The 19385-nt window shown below is 38.6% G+C and overlaps 2 protein-coding genes across 7 annotated transcripts in view; one reads left to right on the top strand and one right to left on the bottom strand.

The window, feature by feature from the left end:
• Positions 1–3792, bottom strand: part of gabrb3 (gamma-aminobutyric acid type A receptor subunit beta3) — a 68643-nt gene extending 64851 nt beyond the window's left edge. The window contains exons 1-3 of one of the 2 annotated variants that reach the window (XM_035410428.1): positions 3008–3792; positions 2835–2926; positions 2609–2676 (exon numbers count right to left, since the gene is read on the bottom strand). In XM_035410428.1, coding sequence (XP_035266319.1) covers positions 2609–2676; positions 2835–2926; positions 3008–3087 — 240 coding nt within the window. In that variant the 5' untranslated portion in view covers positions 3088–3792. The remainder of the gene's footprint in view (positions 1–2608; positions 2677–2834; positions 2927–3007) is intronic. The other variant, XM_035410429.1, reaches the window with a different exon arrangement.
• A 48-nt stretch (positions 3793–3840) lies between these two features.
• Positions 3841–19385, top strand: part of gabra5 (gamma-aminobutyric acid type A receptor subunit alpha5) — a 56963-nt gene continuing 41418 nt past the window's right edge. The window contains exons 1-3 of one of the 5 annotated variants that reach the window (XM_035410435.1): positions 3841–3864; positions 17769–17853; positions 18017–18141. In XM_035410435.1, coding sequence (XP_035266326.1) covers positions 17771–17853; positions 18017–18141 — 208 coding nt within the window. In that variant the 5' untranslated portion in view covers positions 3841–3864; positions 17769–17770. The other 4 variants (XM_035410431.1, XM_035410434.1, XM_035410432.1 and 1 more) reach the window with 4 other exon arrangements.

The following is a 19385-nucleotide window of genomic DNA, read 5'->3' on the forward strand; positions in this document are numbered from 1 at the left end:
AAAGAGTCAGGTAGGCCAAGGAAGACTTCTACTGAAGAATTCTCACTATAATGAAGAACAACTCCCACACACCTAGCTGAAAGATCAGAAACACTCTTCAGGAGTCAAACATGAATGTGTCAGTGACTACTGTCCATTGAAGACTTCACGAGCAGAATTACACAGGCTATATTGCAAGATGCAAACTACTAGTTAGCTGCAAAAATAGGATGGCCAGATTACAGTTTGCTAAGAAGTACCTAACAAAGCCTGCAGAGTTCTGGAAAAAGGTCTTGTGGACAGGTGAGACCAAGATTCACTTGTAACAAAGTGATGGAAGGAGCACGTCAAATGTGGAGGCCAAAAGGAACTTCCCAAGATCCAAAGCACCCCTCCCCTCAGCTGTGAAATATGAGGGTGGGGGTACTACTGTATGTTTGGACATGTATGGCTTACACAGGTACTCGCTCACTTGTCTTCATTGATGATGTAACTACTGATAGCAGCAGAAGGAATCACCTTTTCTGCTCATGTTCAAGCAAATGCTCAAAACTCACTGGATGACACGTAATTCTACAGCAAGACAATGATCCCAAACGTACTGCAAAAGCAACAGAGGAGTTTTTAAAAGCCAAAAACTGGAAAATTATTCATTGGCCATGTCACACACTCTATCTGATTCCAACTGAACATGTGTTTCATATGCTGAAATGAAAACTTAAGGCAACTCGCCCCCAAAACACACAGGAGCTGAAGATGCCAGCAGCACAGGCCTGGCAGAGCATCACCAGAGAAAATATGATGCTCGGCACATGGTGAGTCTCAGGCTTCAAGTAGTCATTGGATGCAAAGCACATGCATTTACATGACATTAATATGTCATTAACATTATGGTGCCCTGAAATGTATAAAAAGTTCTGTAATTTCTACATGGTGGGACCAAAGTGAATAAAAATACCCTTAAATAAAAGCTACTGTAAGAATGTGCAACCACATGTGAATTGTTTACAAATCTAAAAATTGTGGAGTACAGAGCCAAATCACAAAAAAATATGTCTTTATCCCAATCATTATGGAGCAGACTGTACATCCATTATTCCTCATCCAGAAACATTGTTCCATTTGTTCACACAAATATAATTATTTTTCTTTCTAACAGAAATTCACTTCATGCTAATACCAGTGACAAAACACAAAATCCATCATCTACTAGACCAATGGGACATAAGGTTTAAATGTATTCATACATCCTACAACCTTTTTACATACACATTTGTGTGTTCAGGTGTTTGGATGGAAAAAAACCCTGCTGAATTATGAAAAGAATACAGTATCAAGTGTGTCATAAAGCAATTCCATATTAAGTCATAAGATGATAACATTCTGAAATCAAAGCCAATGCACCTTAAATTGAAATAAACATACAATTAAACAGTTCATCATCCAGTGCAACCAAATTACAAAGCATGTGAGATAGTCCTAGGAAGTACTTAAGTGCTTAAGACAACTGTCGTCCCTTGTCCCACAAGGTTGATATGTGCCAGTGGACATGACTGATCTTGCAAAGGATTTTCGATGCAGGGTGGAAAACTTCCAAGTGTTCCACAGTTAACACTATGCAAAACTAAGAATACCTTCACTTTGACATCACATGTTACTATCAGAGAGAGAGAGAGAGAGCGATAGAGAGAGAGAGAGAGAGAGAGAGAGAGAGAGAGAGAGAGAGAGAGAGAGAGAGAGAGAGAGAGAGAGAGAGAGAGAGAGAGAGAGAGAGAGAGAGAGAGAGAGAGAGAGAGAGAGAGAGAGAGAGAGAGAGAGAGAGAGAGAGAATATTCAGCCCAGGGTAAGAGTTTGCTCTACCACAGCTGCGGGCTTCCACCATTAACCCATACTGTGTCACACAAGGATGTTGATCAGAAGGGGTATATTTACAGAGATTGTAGATTGCAGAGATTAGTCATTTTATGATAGTTGTTTATGATAGTTTCTCTATAAATATGTTACGCGCAGTAGATTAAACAATATAAAGATGCTTGGAAAATTTAAGATATTCTGAACAACAAACCACTGGTCAAATGCTGCACACATGTTCCACATCTGTGGACCACATCAATCGTTAACACTTATTTGAACAACCCAGATTTAGCACTGTTCAGCATAATAAACGGAAGCCACGTTTATCAGTGCGCAGAATGGATGGCTATGTTAGTGATGCGTACAACCCGACTGCACCCACACGTTTCTGGCGAATTCCATAAGTGATAAGGCCTTTTCAACTACTGTGCAAAATCACCACCTATGTGAATGTAGGTTTATCTTCCACCCCATCACGTAGGCCTAACATAATCCATTTGTTAACCGTTTGTCTGATTTGTAGAGGAACAAAATCGAGGGGAAAAACATAACGTTTCAATGCAAATCCAGAATGACCCAGGTGTATCCGGCAATTAACTTTCCGATATATTACCCCTAGATAAAGCAACATCACCATTGCCAGAGGAAAGTAAAGTGCGCAATTATTGAGCTGGGGGACTACTTGATACATTTCCTCCTTGGAAATACAATAATAAGCACAACGACGGAGACATTGTCACATTAATACATAAAATATAAAGGAAACATCACTCACCATATTGACTTCGGATACCATATCTATACTCGCCACATCTATACTCATGCCAACAGCAACCGGTGCCCCTAAAATGAATGAAAAATCACAATTATAAACGAAATGCATTCGGCTACATGTTCACCACTACACGGGTAATCACAGAGCGGCAAACAACGTTCACAAGCCTTTGATAGTTTCCTAATACCAAATTATACCACTCAAAATGAGAAAGACGTAACGTTACCCCCAAAGTCTGGTCGAAGGCGAATGTCGTATCCCTTTAACAGTTTGTCCACTGTCTCTTTGACAAAAGACATATTCCCAGGTTCATTGGCGCTGAAAAGAAACAACCAGAGGGTTATTCCTACTTTACATACAGACAACCGTCCCATATACACTTGAGGACCGAACACTTACCTCTGTGCACAGCACACAACTGCTACAATAACTGGTGCTGAAAGAACACCAAATAATCTTCTTTTCTGGAATCCCAACATTCCTTATGTTCTGTAGCAATACAGCAACGGTGACTAAAACAACAAAACGCTCGGACGTTCAGTGCATTTACCGAAGCAATCCTGATGACTACAGATTAACGTATTCCATTAGCACCGATTTGCTGAAGAAGTCATTGTTTGCTTCTGAAGATTACCTTGATCAGAAAAAAAGATTTGCAGAAACCCTGCTTTGCTCGTACTCTGCTAAGGGCGTTTTTTGAGGAAGGATACTGGGCAAATGTGATGCATTTTGCCCAAGACATCGCCGGTGATGGCAACAGGAGCTCTCGCGGTTGGGTCTCAGCCAGACCTTCACTCCATCTCCCCTTCGATTTTGACTTCCGCTACTCCGCTATCCAACAAATATTCCCCTCCTTTTTCAGATACCGTTGTTCAGACAACCACGCACATCGCTCCCAGCCATAATATGCAAAGGAAATTAAGATAATCTATTGTATGGTCCGCTCCACCGATGTTATAATTCCATATTGCCAAATAATTTCAAGTGCCATTCCAAATGCAGCTGTTATGTGTCTTTTTTTCTTCCGGCTGTGCTACGACAGATCATTCTCACCACGTTGTCCGGAGTTTGTGAGAATTGACATGCCAAGCATGAAACATTCACTATAAGAAAAATACCCACGTGATACGGTTGTCTGCAAGCTTGTAGAAGTGGGTGCTGCTGTCTTGACTGGAAGAGCAAAGGACTTTTTAAACCTCCTGGGGCCAGCAACAATTTAGTTAAGGGGGGCGTCTGTACCGGGCCAGAAACAACGCGTAAGTGGATGTTGTTTTCCATTTGGATAATTAAGACTGCTGGTCTTTACAGTCGACGTGACGACTTCATCTTAATTTTAAAAATAAAAGAATGAAAGAAAAAAAAAAAACGATTTCGGGCTTTGCTTGTTTGAACGATATCAAACAAACACAAACGGAATCTGCTAATTGATATAGTGGGCAGTTGTAATAGGATGCGCATTCCGATTCAGGGGCTGGATTTCAAGAACCGCATAGACAGAGAATGTGATTCGAGATGAATTTAATATTAAATGCATTCAGACAGCGCACTTAGAGAACCCCTGGCTAGGAGGCGTCAGTTTCCTTGTAATGTGAAAAGCACTACTGCTGAATTGAAAATAAATGAAGAAAAAAGTTGGGTTGGATCCTTACATATTGCGACATCAATCTGTTCCAGAGCCATTGGTTATTAAAACAGTTAATAAGCCGCCCGTTACGGGGCGGGATGCTACTTAAATACAGTTTCTTTTAACGATATTAATTTCCATATGGGTGTGATAGAATATACTACAGGTATACCTTTGCGCTGGATTGGTTAAATTACATTTATTCCAGATTTCCTTTAATTAGTCTTTTAAGGTAAAGTTTTTTTTAAATATTTTAATGATGTCATATTGTGTATGATTATAGTGAAATTTTATCATTATTTCTGCATAGCACACAGAATAATAGCATATGAAATTGAATCATTCTATCTGCATTCCCCACAGATAATGGCACATAGGCTACTGCACCAGCATATGTTAAGCAAAGCGGGAGACATCAAATGTGGTTTCTCCATAAAAACGAACAGAATCTCTGAATCATTCTGCATTGTGGGTTGTCCTTAATTGTGGAAAACACATCAAAACTGGCATGATTTTTAAGCAGTCCAGCTAATGTAATGGTAGCTATGGTACCTCACACCCTCACACCACACATACTCAGTCACCCACACACTCATATACTCACCCAAGCACTCAGTTTCCAACACATTAACTAATTCACACACCAAAGTGATTACTCTCTCTCTCTCTCACACACACACATTGCTACAATCACACTCACTGAATTGGAGTCAATCCCTCATGCTCTCATCTACACATACACTCACTCTCTCACTCATGCACCCACTCACTCACTTTTCAACACACCCACTCTCATTTACTCATTCACTTGCTTACTCATTCATTAAGGAAAACATTTACTCGGAAACATTATTTCACTCACTCAAACACTTCCTCACCCACTCTCCCACTCAAAGTGGCTTCGCAGAAGTAACAATAAGCTTTTATTCAGCTGCTACTGAAGATGGAGAAATCACTGATAATGAGATCTCCTAATGCTATTTCAGCTGCATGAATCCTGTTTGATGCTCACGTTTCCCTTGCTTTTAGAGAGCATTAAAAGTTCTTAGAAATTTATTTAGAAATATTTGATGGGTGTTGGGGAGGGTGTGGGGGTTGGTTGGGCGGTGGGTGTAGCACAGGTTTAGAAATACTTCTGAAAGTTAAGTACCAAATGCATTATGGGTAAATAGAATATGGGCCAAATTCTCTTACTGTATTGGAAGCTGAGCACACACATATGGTTGATTGGGGCAAACTGACTTGTTTGAAATGAGGAATCTTATGGCAGTACCACGCTGAAATTCAAGAATCTCATTGTATAGCTGTAGAATTAAGACCTCCCTTCTCTGGAAGAAAGAGGCCTAGCCCAAACCACGAAAAACAGCCCCAGACCATTATTACAAGTCCACCAAACTTTACTGTAAGACCCATTATAATGCCAATGTTTGTCAATGGAGATTGCATGGCTGTAGGTTGAAATAGCTGAAATCTCTCATTAGAAGGGGTGTTGACAGAAGTGGATATATATATATATATATATATATATATATATATATATATATATATATATATATATGGAAGAGGATTAGGGCCACATATGAATTTTTTTTATTCTCAGAATTCTGACTTGAAAGTCAGAACTCTATTTTTTTTTTTTTTTTTGAATTCAGTTAATATATGTGCATTTGTTGAATAACAAATCAAAGTATTTGGAAACCATTTCTACTAACAAGAAGACAAAAATATGACTTTTACTTAATCTTAGATATGGCTTTCCTCAAAATAACCTCCTTTGGCTTTAATTACAATCAAACAAATTATTTACTCCAATTATTTTGTAAAAGGGGGGTGAGAGAGAGTTGGAGGAGTACTTAAATTCCCTATTGATCTTCCTGGTCTTCTCCTCTTAACATTACTGCCTATCAGGTGGAACGTTCTGAGTGTGTACTGAACACTGCACTTGGAAATCTTAAGCTTCTTTGCAATTTCTCACTGTGAATAACCGTCTTGCCACAATATTTACTTGGCCCGACACATCTAAGCATTAGCTCCTTCTTTGCCGTATTTCTTGCAACTTTAGTGCCTATTTTACTTGCACTACAGGCCAAAGGTATGAGGCCACCTGGGGTTTTTAAAAAGTAGATAAGGTTTCACTCAATGCAATTACCCATCCACCTCCCTCCCAACCTCCTACCTCCCACTTTGCGAAATGATTGGATAGACTTCCAATAATTCATTTAATTGTAATTTAAGCCAAACAAAGTATTTTGAGGAAAATCATGTATAAGATTACTTCTGTGTAATCTTATACATGTAAAACCTGTCTATTTGTGTTATTGTAGGCAGAAATAGAAAAGAAATGCTCGTAATTTGGGTTGTTATTCAATAAATGTGTATATCCTAGCTGAATTGTCCTCTACCTGAAGTTTATATATATATATATATATATATATATATATATATATATATATATATATATAATGACTGTGCAAAGGGAGGTTTGGAAGGTGTCTATTAAGAAACAATTGACTTAGCTCATACAAACTGGATTTATGTGTATTGCATTTCAGTAAAGTTGATGCACTTTGATTTCATTTAGAAGCGTGCTCTGGGGGATTCCATAGGAGTTGGTGTGGTTTGGACTGGAGCTTTGTGCAGAGCCTGAGGGGTTGGGGGGAGTGGGGCGGAGTCGTTTCAGTCTTCGGTGTTGACTAAAGCCGACTGAATCTCCTATACGCCATTAGCTTCCAGAGTGGTGATGGAACAGGAAGCTGTTGCCCTAATGTGTTTACAGTCTGGCTCTGAGAGCCAATGTGTTCCTGCACAACAGCATTGAGCAATTTTACAGATCTAGATAATACACAGAAGTCCTTCCGGAAGGGCAACGTACTGCAATATATTTAAATAAAATATATTTTACAGACCATAAAATGATACTGTAACGTATCACAATATATAGTCAAATATACAAATCATTGCCACTTTCAGATATTGCAATAGATATTATATATTTTTTCCTGAAAGTTATAAATACATTTACAACATACATATTTCAGTATATCTGATTTTCATAAGGGTTAGTTACACTCAAGCATCAGTGGTCTTCAAAATTCGACTGGTACGGTTGTGTCTACTAGTTATGGGACAGAAATGAGTCATTGAACAAAAATAGTTTAAGATGTCTATCAAATTCAAATTTGATAAAGTTTATATATGGCCATTTGGTGTCTAACCATACTGTATGTATTCTTACAATTAAAAGTAATCAGTTGATTTTACACTGAACGTTGTGTTTTGTTGTGTTCTCTCTTTGCTATCTATGATGCTGAGATGCAAATGGAATCTTTATGTGTAGGATATCTCAGTGATACCTTCAGTCCATATACTACAGTTCATGCATTGTGTTTCTGTTGTAAGCATCATTGTGTGCATTGGAAAATTGCAATGCTGTTGTAAATTCATGTGATTAATGGCTTTAAATGACAGACTGAATTTGAGAGAATGTTCCTATTTTAATCCCTCTTAGTTTTCCTTTGAGTATCACAGTCTTATTTGTGGGCAGGAATATTCTAAAAAAAATCTGATTAGAAAAAAAGGAAAGAAAGCACATAATTAAAACCCTTTCATAGACTAATATATTCAAAGCTGTCTTACCAGCTACATGGAGAGAAGACATTTAAATGCCTGTAATGTAAATGTGGGTGAGTTTCTCCTTCTCCTGGATGCATGTTATTATTACAGTAGCTTGGAGCTAGAGCTGTTCACGGTGAGGCAAAGTGAGCTCTCTCAGAATAGCTGGGATGGAAATACACACACATACATAGATACATACCCACACACGCCCACCCACCCTCAGCCATACATGGAGTACCCTTCAGAGGAGCAATTTCATGAATATGCTTTATAAAATGATGGCCGTATAGTGGAGTCCACATGCAGGCTGACGCAAGGCAGCCTGTCACGGTACGGCACATTTTCAGTTCTTTCTACAGGAGCCCATCCAAGTGATTTCACAGGCTCAAAATGGCTTGTGTATGTGTGGCACACGATTCTGTTCCAGTAATGGGTTTTATATGAAGAGGCCATCCTCTCTGCAGTCTGTCTTGTAAGGAGGCGGTGTTGAAGTTGTAAAGCCATGTTGTGTGTTTCCATTTTCCATTTCACTCACCAAATGGGGTATTCATGGGGCTGTTGTTTATTCTGCACTTTACAGCAGTTCAGACATAAGTGGACTGACTGAAGTGCTGAAGCAATAAAAGCCACTGGACAGGAATTATATTTACACTATATATATACAGTGAGTTTTGGAAAAAGACATATTATTTCTGGATTTGACTCTGTACTCCAGAATGTTTTATTTGTAATCAAACAATTCACATGCAGTGAAAGTGCAGATCCCCAACTTTTATTGAAAGTATAATTTAAAGTATTTTTTAAAATACATTTCGGTTTACCATTACACCTTTTAAAATCACAACACCTTTTAAACATAGTCCTCCCATTTCAGGGAACCATAATATTTGGGACAAATGGCTTCACAGGTGTTTCTGATTAGTTAGTGGTGTTCAATAGCTTCTGTAGCATAGGTGTAAGAAAGCCTTTAGTATATAGTCTTGATTCTAGACTTTTGATTTCCTTTGTAGTGTTATTGACGTTTGTCAACATGAAGACCAGAGTTGTGCCAATGCAAGTTCAGAAAGCCATTTTGACGCTGAGAAATAATAAAAACACTGCCAGCGACATGGGCCAAATCTTCAGCTCCAACTGTTTGGAACATCATTAAGAAGAAAGACTGATGAGGTCAGTAATTGCAAAGGGCCTGGTAGGTCAAGGAAGAGCTCTACAGTGGATGACTGAAGAATTCTCACCATAATGAAGAAAAAACCCCAAATACCTGTCCCACAGATCAGTAACACACTTCAGGAGGCAGGTGCGGATGTGTCAATGAGCACTGACGGCAGAAGACTTTACAAATAGAACTACAGAGGCTACACTGCAAGTTGCAAACCACTAGTCAGTCACAAAAACAGAATGGGAAGATTACAGTTTGCTAGGAAGTACCTTAAAGAGCCTACAGTGTTCTGCAAAAAATGTCTTGTGGACTGATAGCAACAGCAGAATGAATTCCAAAGTGTACAGAAACATGTTATCTGTTCAAGTTTAAGCAAATGTCTCCAAACTCATTGGATGATGCTTCATCATACAGCAAGACAATGATCCCAATCATACTGCTAAAGCAACAAAGGAGTTTTTCAAAGCCAAACAATGTAAATTTCTTCACTGGCTAAGTCATTCACCTGAGCTGAATCCAACTGAACATGGGTTTCATATGCTGAAGACAAAACTTAAGGCAACTGGCCACCGACACAAGAAGGAGATGAAGATGGCCGCAGTACAGGCCTGTAAGAGCATCACCAGAGAAGATACTGCACACCTGGTGATGTCTATGGGCCTCAGACTTCAAACAGTCATTGCATACAAAGGATAAGCAACAAAGTACGAAACATGAAAACTTTCATTTACATAAGATTAATATGTCCCGATCATTATGGCGCCCTGAAATGGGAGAGCTATGCATAAAAAGTTGTAGTTTCTACATGGCGAACGCAAAGCATATAAAAATACCCCTAAATTAAAGTTGAGAATGTGCACTTTAACCACATGTGAATTGTTTGACTATAAATACAATATAATGCTAAAATTGTGGAGTACAGAGCCAGGTCAAGAAAAAAAAACATTAACATTACGAATCTCACTATATATATATATATATATACACACACATGTGATATCAGAACAAGAAAAGATAACAAAAGACTTACACATAACTCATCACACAAATGAAAAAATGAATGTTAAATCAGTTTTGTTTCTTACCTTGTGTCGTAGATTGCATACAATTTCTTGTTCACGTCAACTGCATTCCTGTAAAACACAAAATAAGTTTTTCCTTCTTTACCCCATCTGTGTGCATCCAGTGAACCGTGGTACATCATGGGCTAATGAATCATTTAAGCAAATTTGGTTTCATAAAGATGACGGACGTGCCTGCTTCAGGTTTCCTCTAAGTGGTAGGTGCTATACAAATCTATTTGTCGCACAATGTACATATAAACAGTTTAGTAATGCGGATTTGAAATCTGCAATATTGTACCATCAATGTAAAATCAATGTATCAATGCATCACCCAAAATAAAAAAAAGTGTTTTAATGACTGCTGAAGTGCACTGCTGCCACTCATACATCCATTGGGATCTGGGTAATATTCATAAAGCATTTTACAGTGCTGATCTTGGATCAGACTGGCCTTTTGACTCATAGTGGATCAAGTTAGGTTATAGACCATGGAATACTGATTCTAGATCACTGCTCTAACTCTGAGAGTTTTTTATAGATATGGCCACTGTTACAATGGCTGTTGTGTGAGCAAAAAAAAAAAGAAAAAAGAAATGCACGTAAATACATATAATTCTAAAGCAGCTTGCGCAATGCCTATGCCTTCAGAGGTTGTATGAGTGTAAATTACCTGATTATTCTGATTAGACATTTTATTTATCTATTTCATAGGATCTATTTCATTTGCAACATTGCTCTGCTGTTGTGGTCCAGCCAAAAAAAAAAAAAAAGCCTGAAGGCCATTCTTGCCCCAAATTGTCTAGCTAGTAGTGAGAGACATGTGAGTTACACATATCCCTCAAAGTAAACCCAGCCGTTACTTACCCTTACAGAGATATTAATAAGATAAATCAGAAATGACCTCCCATAGTGCACTGCTGACAATGGCAACACATTACTTTGGCCTTGTGCCAGTGGTGGCTAGCCAGCTCATCTCACTACTGTTATTTTAGAGTACTCCACTGCTAACTCTGCTGCCAGACTTTTGAAAGTTATGTATATATATTTTTCCAGATTTCTGACAAAATTCACAAAATAGATTAACTTTGTGAGATGATGTTTACTTTTCTTTTCAACTGGATTGGACCACTATCACAGCAATGGTGATATTGTAGTGACCCTAGGTCAGTCATATAGTCTATCACACTGGTAACCAACCCTGTTCTTGCAGATCAACTGGCCTATAAGTTTACACTCCAACCCTAAAACAGCTAGAGATCTTGTTGAGCTGCTAAGAATCAGGTGTGCCCAATTAGGTTTGAAATGAAAACCTACAGGATGATAGATCTCCAGGAACAGGATTGGTTGCTGCTGGGTAAAGACATCCTCGGATGAGTTCACCTGGCATCGCTCTCACCTCCCACAATCGGCCTCTTGTGGGCGTGTTTCTAACAGTGTTTGTTAAATATATATTGATCCTATATTTTGATCATATATTCTGGAAATCCCCACTCAGCAATAATTAATGAGTCCTCCTTAAATGAACTATATGGAATGGTGAAAATTTTTAATCAGTTTATATGTCAGATCTTTAATCTGATTGGTTATTGCACTGTCCCAGGATTTCCAGTCACTCCACCCACTTGCCTCGCATAGGCAGCTATCCCAGATTGCCTTGCTGACACGAAAACTCAGCCCACATTGAAATGAATGGACAAATATTATCTTATTGTCTGAGAATGCATGGCTTCTTAGGGCATTGCTCTCCCATCCCATGAACAATCAATCTACTTGTGGGTGTGTTTTATATTTTTCTATTTCTATTTTTTATTAAATGTATATCCATTGTATATTATGGAAATCCCCACAAATTAATCATTAATGTGTCCTCCTAACAGAACTATGTAGAATGTGGAAATAAAATTTCAAATCTAAGATGGCGAAGTCACTTCTCTTCAGAGGATGTGTGGCTTTACCCTAAGGGTGAAGCCACACATCCTCCTATTAAAATCAACTTTGTAATTTCCTCCATTTATTCCAATGGGATTAGTTTTTTTTCATCCGAAAGGCATGCTGGGATAGCTGTCGATGCCAGGCAAGTGGGCCGAGCGACTGGGAAATCTGTCAACATGGTGCACTTAAAGATTTCAAATTTAATTTTTCCATTCCACATAGTTCTGTTAAGGAGGACTCATTAATTATTGCTGTGTGGGGATTTCAAAAACATACAATCTATATTCACTGTTCTAAAAATAGTTAACATGCCCATTGTGGGAGGCCAGAGCGATGCCAGGCAACCTTGTTAAAGGATGTATGGCTTGACCCTGAGGGTAAAATATACAATCCATATTTTGAATATTTTTTTTAAATAAAAAACTTTGAAAATAAAAAAACACACCAACAAGCACAGTCTGATCATTGACTTATAACTGCGACATTTTTTAACTTGATGAAAAGCTGCATATCGATCATTTGCTAATTATTTTATGACTTTGAATTTTGTTATTACAGAACGCGTCAGCTGCTAATATGAAGCTGTCGCCTGTTCCGTATATGGTGAAATTTGCTACAATAGCATTTAGCAGTGTACCGTAAAAGACATTCAACTGGACTTCTGCTTTACCTTCCATTGCTAAATGTGTTCATGTAAACAGCCTCTAAAAACATAACGCCTCCATACAAGACCTTTCTGGGTGGAGTTTGCATGTTCTCCCCGTGTCCGTGTGGGTTTCCTCCGGGTACTCCGATTTCCTCCCACAGTCCGAAGACATGCAAGTAGGCCGATTGGAGACTCCAAAATTGCCTATAGGTATGAGTGTGTGAGTGAATGGTGTGTGTGCCCTGCGATAGATTGGCAGCCTGTCCAGGGTGTATTCCTGCCTCCTGCCCAATGCACCCTGGGATAGGCTCCAGCACCCCCTGTGACCCTCAGGATAAGCGGGTATAGATAATGGATGGATAAATAAATGTTAGGGCTAATCGAAAACATAGAGTAAAAAATTAAAACTAGGACAACCAAAAGGCCCAGAAAGCGAGAAAAAAATCTGAAGAAATGAAAATGTGAAGAAATCAAATTGCGGTGAAAGTCTATACTAACCAACAGATAAATTGCAGCATAATGTGGTTTGTACACACTCCAGGACAAGTGCATGTGTATTTCTCAACGTTCAAGATTGTAGACTTGTAACACATTCATGAACTCTGAGTGAAGAAAGATTCCGAAGGGTTCATGAATACATTTGATCATATCTATCCTCTTCAGTATTTCAGGTTAGACTGCCAAACCACCCACCTTAATAGCTTAATTTCTGTTTTCCTTCATCATTTGAATTCCATTATTAAATCATTTGAGTAGCCTATCATTGTGTCCCCACTGGCACTTATTTTTTATTTTACATAATGCTGGATCTATGAATACAATAAAAACAAATTAATGCAAAAGGGTGAATGTGATTTCATGTTATTGTCTTGGCCAGAGTGTGACCAGCATGAATCGGCTTAGCTTTGTGGTGTTATGCCACTTTTTTATTTAGTAAAATAGCAAAATATGAATATTTCTTCTGAGCTCCAATTGTAACTTTTTGGTAATAGAGCAAGACTGCGGTGGTCTTCAGAGACCATTTTTTGTTGGCATTTTCATGTTCGACTCTTGCAGCTAAATCGCTACATTTAGCCAATTTTGTCACCCTTTCTCAGCGTTGCAAGGCGCTGGCATACGACGTGTGCTATAGACCGGTTTCAGTATCAAGGAGCTGTTTACTTTGTGCGTGGTGCTGAAGTGGTTTTTCTGCAATTTTGCATTGATACAGCACCTACTGCACGTGCATACCATGACCATTAGTAGCATTTGCATAAACCAGTAACATTAGTAAGTGTAATATATTCCCCTGTAGTTCATGCTGTACATATGTCAATAGAATAACATAATTGCCTTAATGAATGTATTAAAAAATTGGAAATTGGGCAATAAAGAGGCTAAATAAACAATATATTTTCATCCAAAAACTTTATCCTGGCCCATTTTAATTCCTGTACCTCTCTATGTATTATTAATGAAGTACTATACTTCAGTTTTCTTTGAAAGGACCTGTTCAGCCTGTACAGTGTTTTCAACTCAATTTGTCTGTGTCACAACAAAAATATTTCAGAACCTCCATTTCTGCAACTCCAATAAACAAATAATGTTAATAAACCTTAATAAACTACATGGTCAAAAGTATGTGGACACCTCACATCCAGCATATCATCCAAAATTATGGGCATTAATACGGAGTTGGTACACTCTTTGCTGCTATAACAACCTCCACTCTTCTGGAAAGGCTTTATACTAGATATTGGAGCATTGCTGCAAGGATTTTCTTCCATTCAGCTAGAAGAGCATTAGTGAGTTTGAGCACTGATTGGGCAATTAGGCCTGGCTCGCAGTCGGCTTTCCCATTCATCCCAAAGGTGTTGGATGAGATTGAGGTTGAGGCTCTGTGCAAGCCAGTCAAGTTCTTCCACACCTATCTCGACAAAAACATTTCTAAATAGACCTTGCTGTGTGCCCGGGGACATTGTCATGCTGAAACAAGAAAGGGTCTTCCCCAAACTGTTGCCACAATGTTGAAAGCATGTCTAGAATGTCATTGCACTTAGATGTGCCTTCACTGGAACTAAGAGAACTATCCCAAACATGAAAAAGAGCCCCAGACCAAGGGGTGTCCACATACCTTTGGTCATATAGTGTATCTCTGATTTTGCTGATGCTGCTACAGTGGTTGAACTAGGGGTTGACCTGAACCATTGTCAGTACATTAAACTGGGTGGTGTGTGGTGTCCATTCTGTGATATAAGGTTCACCACACATCAGCTAAAGTGGAGATGGAAGAATGTTTGTTTACCCTGTAAAACTGGTAGTTGACCACTGTGAGTGAATGACTCATTTTGACAGTTTCCTAGAGCAATGGTTCCCAAACCTCTCCTCAGGTACCCCCAGCTGCATCCATGCATTTAATGCATTGCACCTCAAGCCCATGATTAGTTGTATCAGGTGTGCTTGAGATGAAACACATCAAATACCTAGATCTGACAGGGGGTACCCGAAGAGAGGTTTGGGAACCACTTTCCTAAAGCAAAGTGCCCCACAATTGCACCAGGGCTTTGGTTTTATACTATTTTCAGAAGTCTGTCCCCTACTGGCCTACTAATACCAGAACAAGCAGCGACCTGGTTTCATCAAGTCCCCCATTTAAGCACACACCAGGTTCAGCATGAGAAGAGCTACAGGGATATATGGATGCTGATATGTACTGAAGGGAACATGTTGATGAGTGGATCAATTTTTTGTTATGCATTGAATAGTGACACATAATTCACACTCTATTTATTGTTTTTGGTCCATTCTATACTTTCATATACATGCACTTCGATTAAAGTTTCTGTGACCGTGAGCTATTCTATTGCGGAAAATATGGGTATATAGTACCCTCTGATGGCTGTCTTTAAAAGTTCTCTCTCTCTCTCTCTCTCTCTCTCTCTCTCTCTATCTATCTGTCTTTCTGAATAACTACCTTGAAAACAACATCAAAAGCCTAAGCCGTGAAGTTCATATGCTTCCTCTGGAGTGTAATTTAACGTTGAACAAAACCGACAAAATAACCGTACATTCCATGAAGGCACGTATGTGTATTACTTTCCATGAATGAACGTTCTTTACTTTTCTACGACAGGTTTTTGTTATTCATTGTTCCGTCTTGTAGTGTATAGTTTTTGTAGTTTATTTTTCCGTTGCAATGAATTGTTGTATCTGATAGCTTTATTACATTCAAAGCTAATAATATATTAATTAGAAGTGTGTGTGAGTTCAACATTATTTATTTATTATTTATTGTGCGTTTTGTTTTGAAATAGGATAACGGAGTGTTACATACGTGGTTATTCTGCGCTCTGCTCCTCCGCGAGAATAATACAAAATACAGATACTCGTCGGCAAAGTTCACGCAAAAGAACGCAAAGTAAGGAGAAGAGTCTGACTGAAGAGCCACTTATTCTGCTGCTGTTATTCGGGCGCTGGGATAAGCTAGTTCTACCACTGAAACGGTCGGATCATATTTTTTTTTTTTTAACCTCCTCTGGTCTTTTTTGTTCTCCCGAGAGAGGTAATTATGGCGCGCGAGAGGAGGTGTCGTCCTTCGCTTTGATTCCCAATATTAATAATAACAATCACAGTGACAGCCCGGGGGTGGGCATACCGAACGCAACTTACAACGGCGCTGGGAACCTTAAAGGAACTGGTAAGCGAACGTATATCTAATAAAGCTCGAGTGCCTGCGTTGAAGGAGCGGTGCAGTGGTGTGTGTACGTGGAGGACCGGGGGTGAAAAAGAAAAGTCGGTCCGCTAATAAAGACTGGCTACCCCTCGGAGACACTTGCAAGCGGTAAATTAGGTAGGGGAATTAAGATAGCTTGGATGGTAATTTTCTTCAGCTTTACGGACGACGTTAATATTTGATGCTCTGAAAAATTGAGAATAAATGATGCGTGGCGGGGTAAAGGGGTCCGCATGCCGACTATGTCCTGTCCTTCAGTGGTAAAAGAGGCCAAAATAATACGAGGTCCATATACTCGATGGATAATCCAAGCGGAATATCTATAAAGCATTAGCAGAAAGCTACTTGCGGGGGTTTGCACTCAAATGGAATTCAACGCCATACATTAACGCTCTGCGACAAGATTCAGGTATTTTCTTTTGTTCAGATTGTATCAATAGCTTTCATCGACTCAATGCTTTGTGTGTTTGTAATACTGTATGTTGGGGAATTAGGATTGTGTATGTAGATAATATAGCATTCCTTGTGAATTCATATGCTAAAGGCTTTTAAAATGCTGCACACAGTTACTGCAATATGAGTGGTTTTTGGGTTCATGCAACAACAGGGAAAATAATGAATTCATATAAAGAATGCACCAAGAACACAGACCATTTCCATGGATTGTTACAGAATGTAAAATGTGCGTTAGTGATTGAACAGATTTCAGGCTTAATTTAAAAAAAAATTCGATCTCCGCAAGCCGTAATTTCGATATCATTTTGAGACGGAGAACTAGGAATGTGGCGGATTTCGATTTGAAGTACTGCAGACCTCTGGTAAAGATATCGTTCAACTGTTGTATCCAAAAGACCAATGATGGTGGTAGCTTCGTGCAGGCTACACTATTAGGCTATATTATAACAATACATCATGAATTAATGACCGGTAAACAATAAAATGTATATTGCACATCACGTCCCTACAGGACAATATTGGACTCATCATTACGGATTATATTATGAGATATGTATCGTTCATAAGAAAACGACATAAAACAATGTCTGGATATAAATCAACACTATTATTTTTCAAGAATAAGCTGGAGAACAAATTAGTGTAATTATCTTCTGCTTTGTGCTACTACTAATGTGCAGTAGCTACTGCAACTATGTATACTATTACAACTGCTGCTTGTACTCCTGTTTAGTATTATTATTATTATTATTATTATTATTATTATTACAATAAATAAAGATGAGATGAGATCGGTTTCCACACACGAAGTAGGCTACAACTATACATGTCCATACACAACACTAGTTCATCAAATTACACGGGTAATTGGGTCCTCGTGCATTTGAGTGTCTTCAATCTCTCTGTAGTTGAACAGACGCATAGTTGTGTTTCTGAACGTCATTTGTTTCAGGAATGGACGATGGAATTCTCTGCGCCTCTGCAATGAAGAGTCTTCTGGTCTCTCTCTTGCTTGCGAGCATCACCTGCCGTCTGAGGTGAGGCACGATTAAACTTTTTTTCTGTAAATTAGTATCAAACACGGAGATGTCCTAAACTGCGGTTTCGCGCAGGTGTTAAATCCACCTGCGTTGCATTCATTTGAACCTAAATGTTAATTCGGTTAATACTCAGATAATACATCTCTCAATGTCTCAACAGCCTTTCCCAGACTACAGCAGGGACACTCAAAGAGGCAGAAACAAATGACAATATCACCATATTCACTAGGATCTTGGATGGACTTCTTGATGGATATGACAACAGGCTTAGACCTGGACTTGGAGGTATGCACGAAAAAAAGTGTGGACATCTCTCTCCACTACGACCACCCGCACTCCTAACAATGTTTTGGCTTTTTCCCTGAGACAACATTGAAATGCAGTACTCATACTGTGCCTGTGTAGTCGGATTAACAGTGTATTAGTGTTAGCCAACTTTGTGAATTCAATTGTGTTAAGATGAAGAGTGGATTTTGCTAAGATTAAGTAATTATTTCAATTAGTCTTTTTGGGAACTTGCCTTGATGTTTTATGGGGGTCTGACAATTGCATTTTAATTACATTTAGATAACAAAATGTCCAGTTAAATGCAAGAAATTCAAATGTCTGCATAATGGATGCCAGTTAATTTGTCTGCAAGGACCAGTTTTTGGTTTTTGTTGAGCAGCTTTGTATACATATGTACGCATATACGCATTGCTGTGTGTGCGTGTTTGTGTGTGTGTGTGTGTGTTTGTGTGTAGCAAGGCAGAAAAGGAGAGATACAAAAATCAAACAAAGTGATTGTGGGAACTAATTGAATTTGCACAGCCAACATTCTTTGAATTATAGCTTGTCTGAAAGTGGATGACCTTGAGCACTGCCACTTCTTTGTTAAAGCAAGAAGTTCATTGTGCATTTGCTCAAAGGAACAACAGCCAGGCAGTAATACAACGAAACAATTGCAGTGATCAGTTCATTTCCATGACCAAAGTAATGCATTCACTTTTTGCAAAAAAAAAAAAACACAATCCTTTTTTTATGAAAAAGGACACATACAAATCCGCTACATAGTGTACAGATTCAGAATCTCTGCTGTGTACTTACAGATATGTACAGGGAAATTTTTGCAAAATTCAAATTAAAACTGTGTGTAATTTTGTACAAATCTGGCATATCCCAAAACAGTTAACCTTGTTTTTAGGGAATGTTTCATTTTTAAATTTAATCAATGGGTTAAGTAGTTTTTTATGAAAACCTTTTTCATTATTTCTCTCATGAGGCACATATGGTATGATATAATGTCTGCAACATTTGACACGTTGTTAAGTTGTGTTCACCATCATTGATATTTTTATTGAATCATCCTTTTAACTTATCAAAATAACATTTGTACAGTATGTGTCACATGAAAACGCAATATAATGTACATGGAAAATAATCCCTGCTGTCCTCCAGTTGGTGGGGAAAACTGTAAACACCTCTGACATTGACAAAGTAAATCAGATTGCGCTCAAACTGAAACATTTAATGCAATGCCCACACTTACT

The sequence above is a fragment of the Anguilla anguilla genome, chromosome 3 (genome assembly GCF_013347855.1).
Source record: "Anguilla anguilla isolate fAngAng1 chromosome 3, fAngAng1.pri, whole genome shotgun sequence".
Taxonomy (NCBI): domain Eukaryota; kingdom Metazoa; phylum Chordata; class Actinopteri; order Anguilliformes; family Anguillidae; genus Anguilla; species Anguilla anguilla.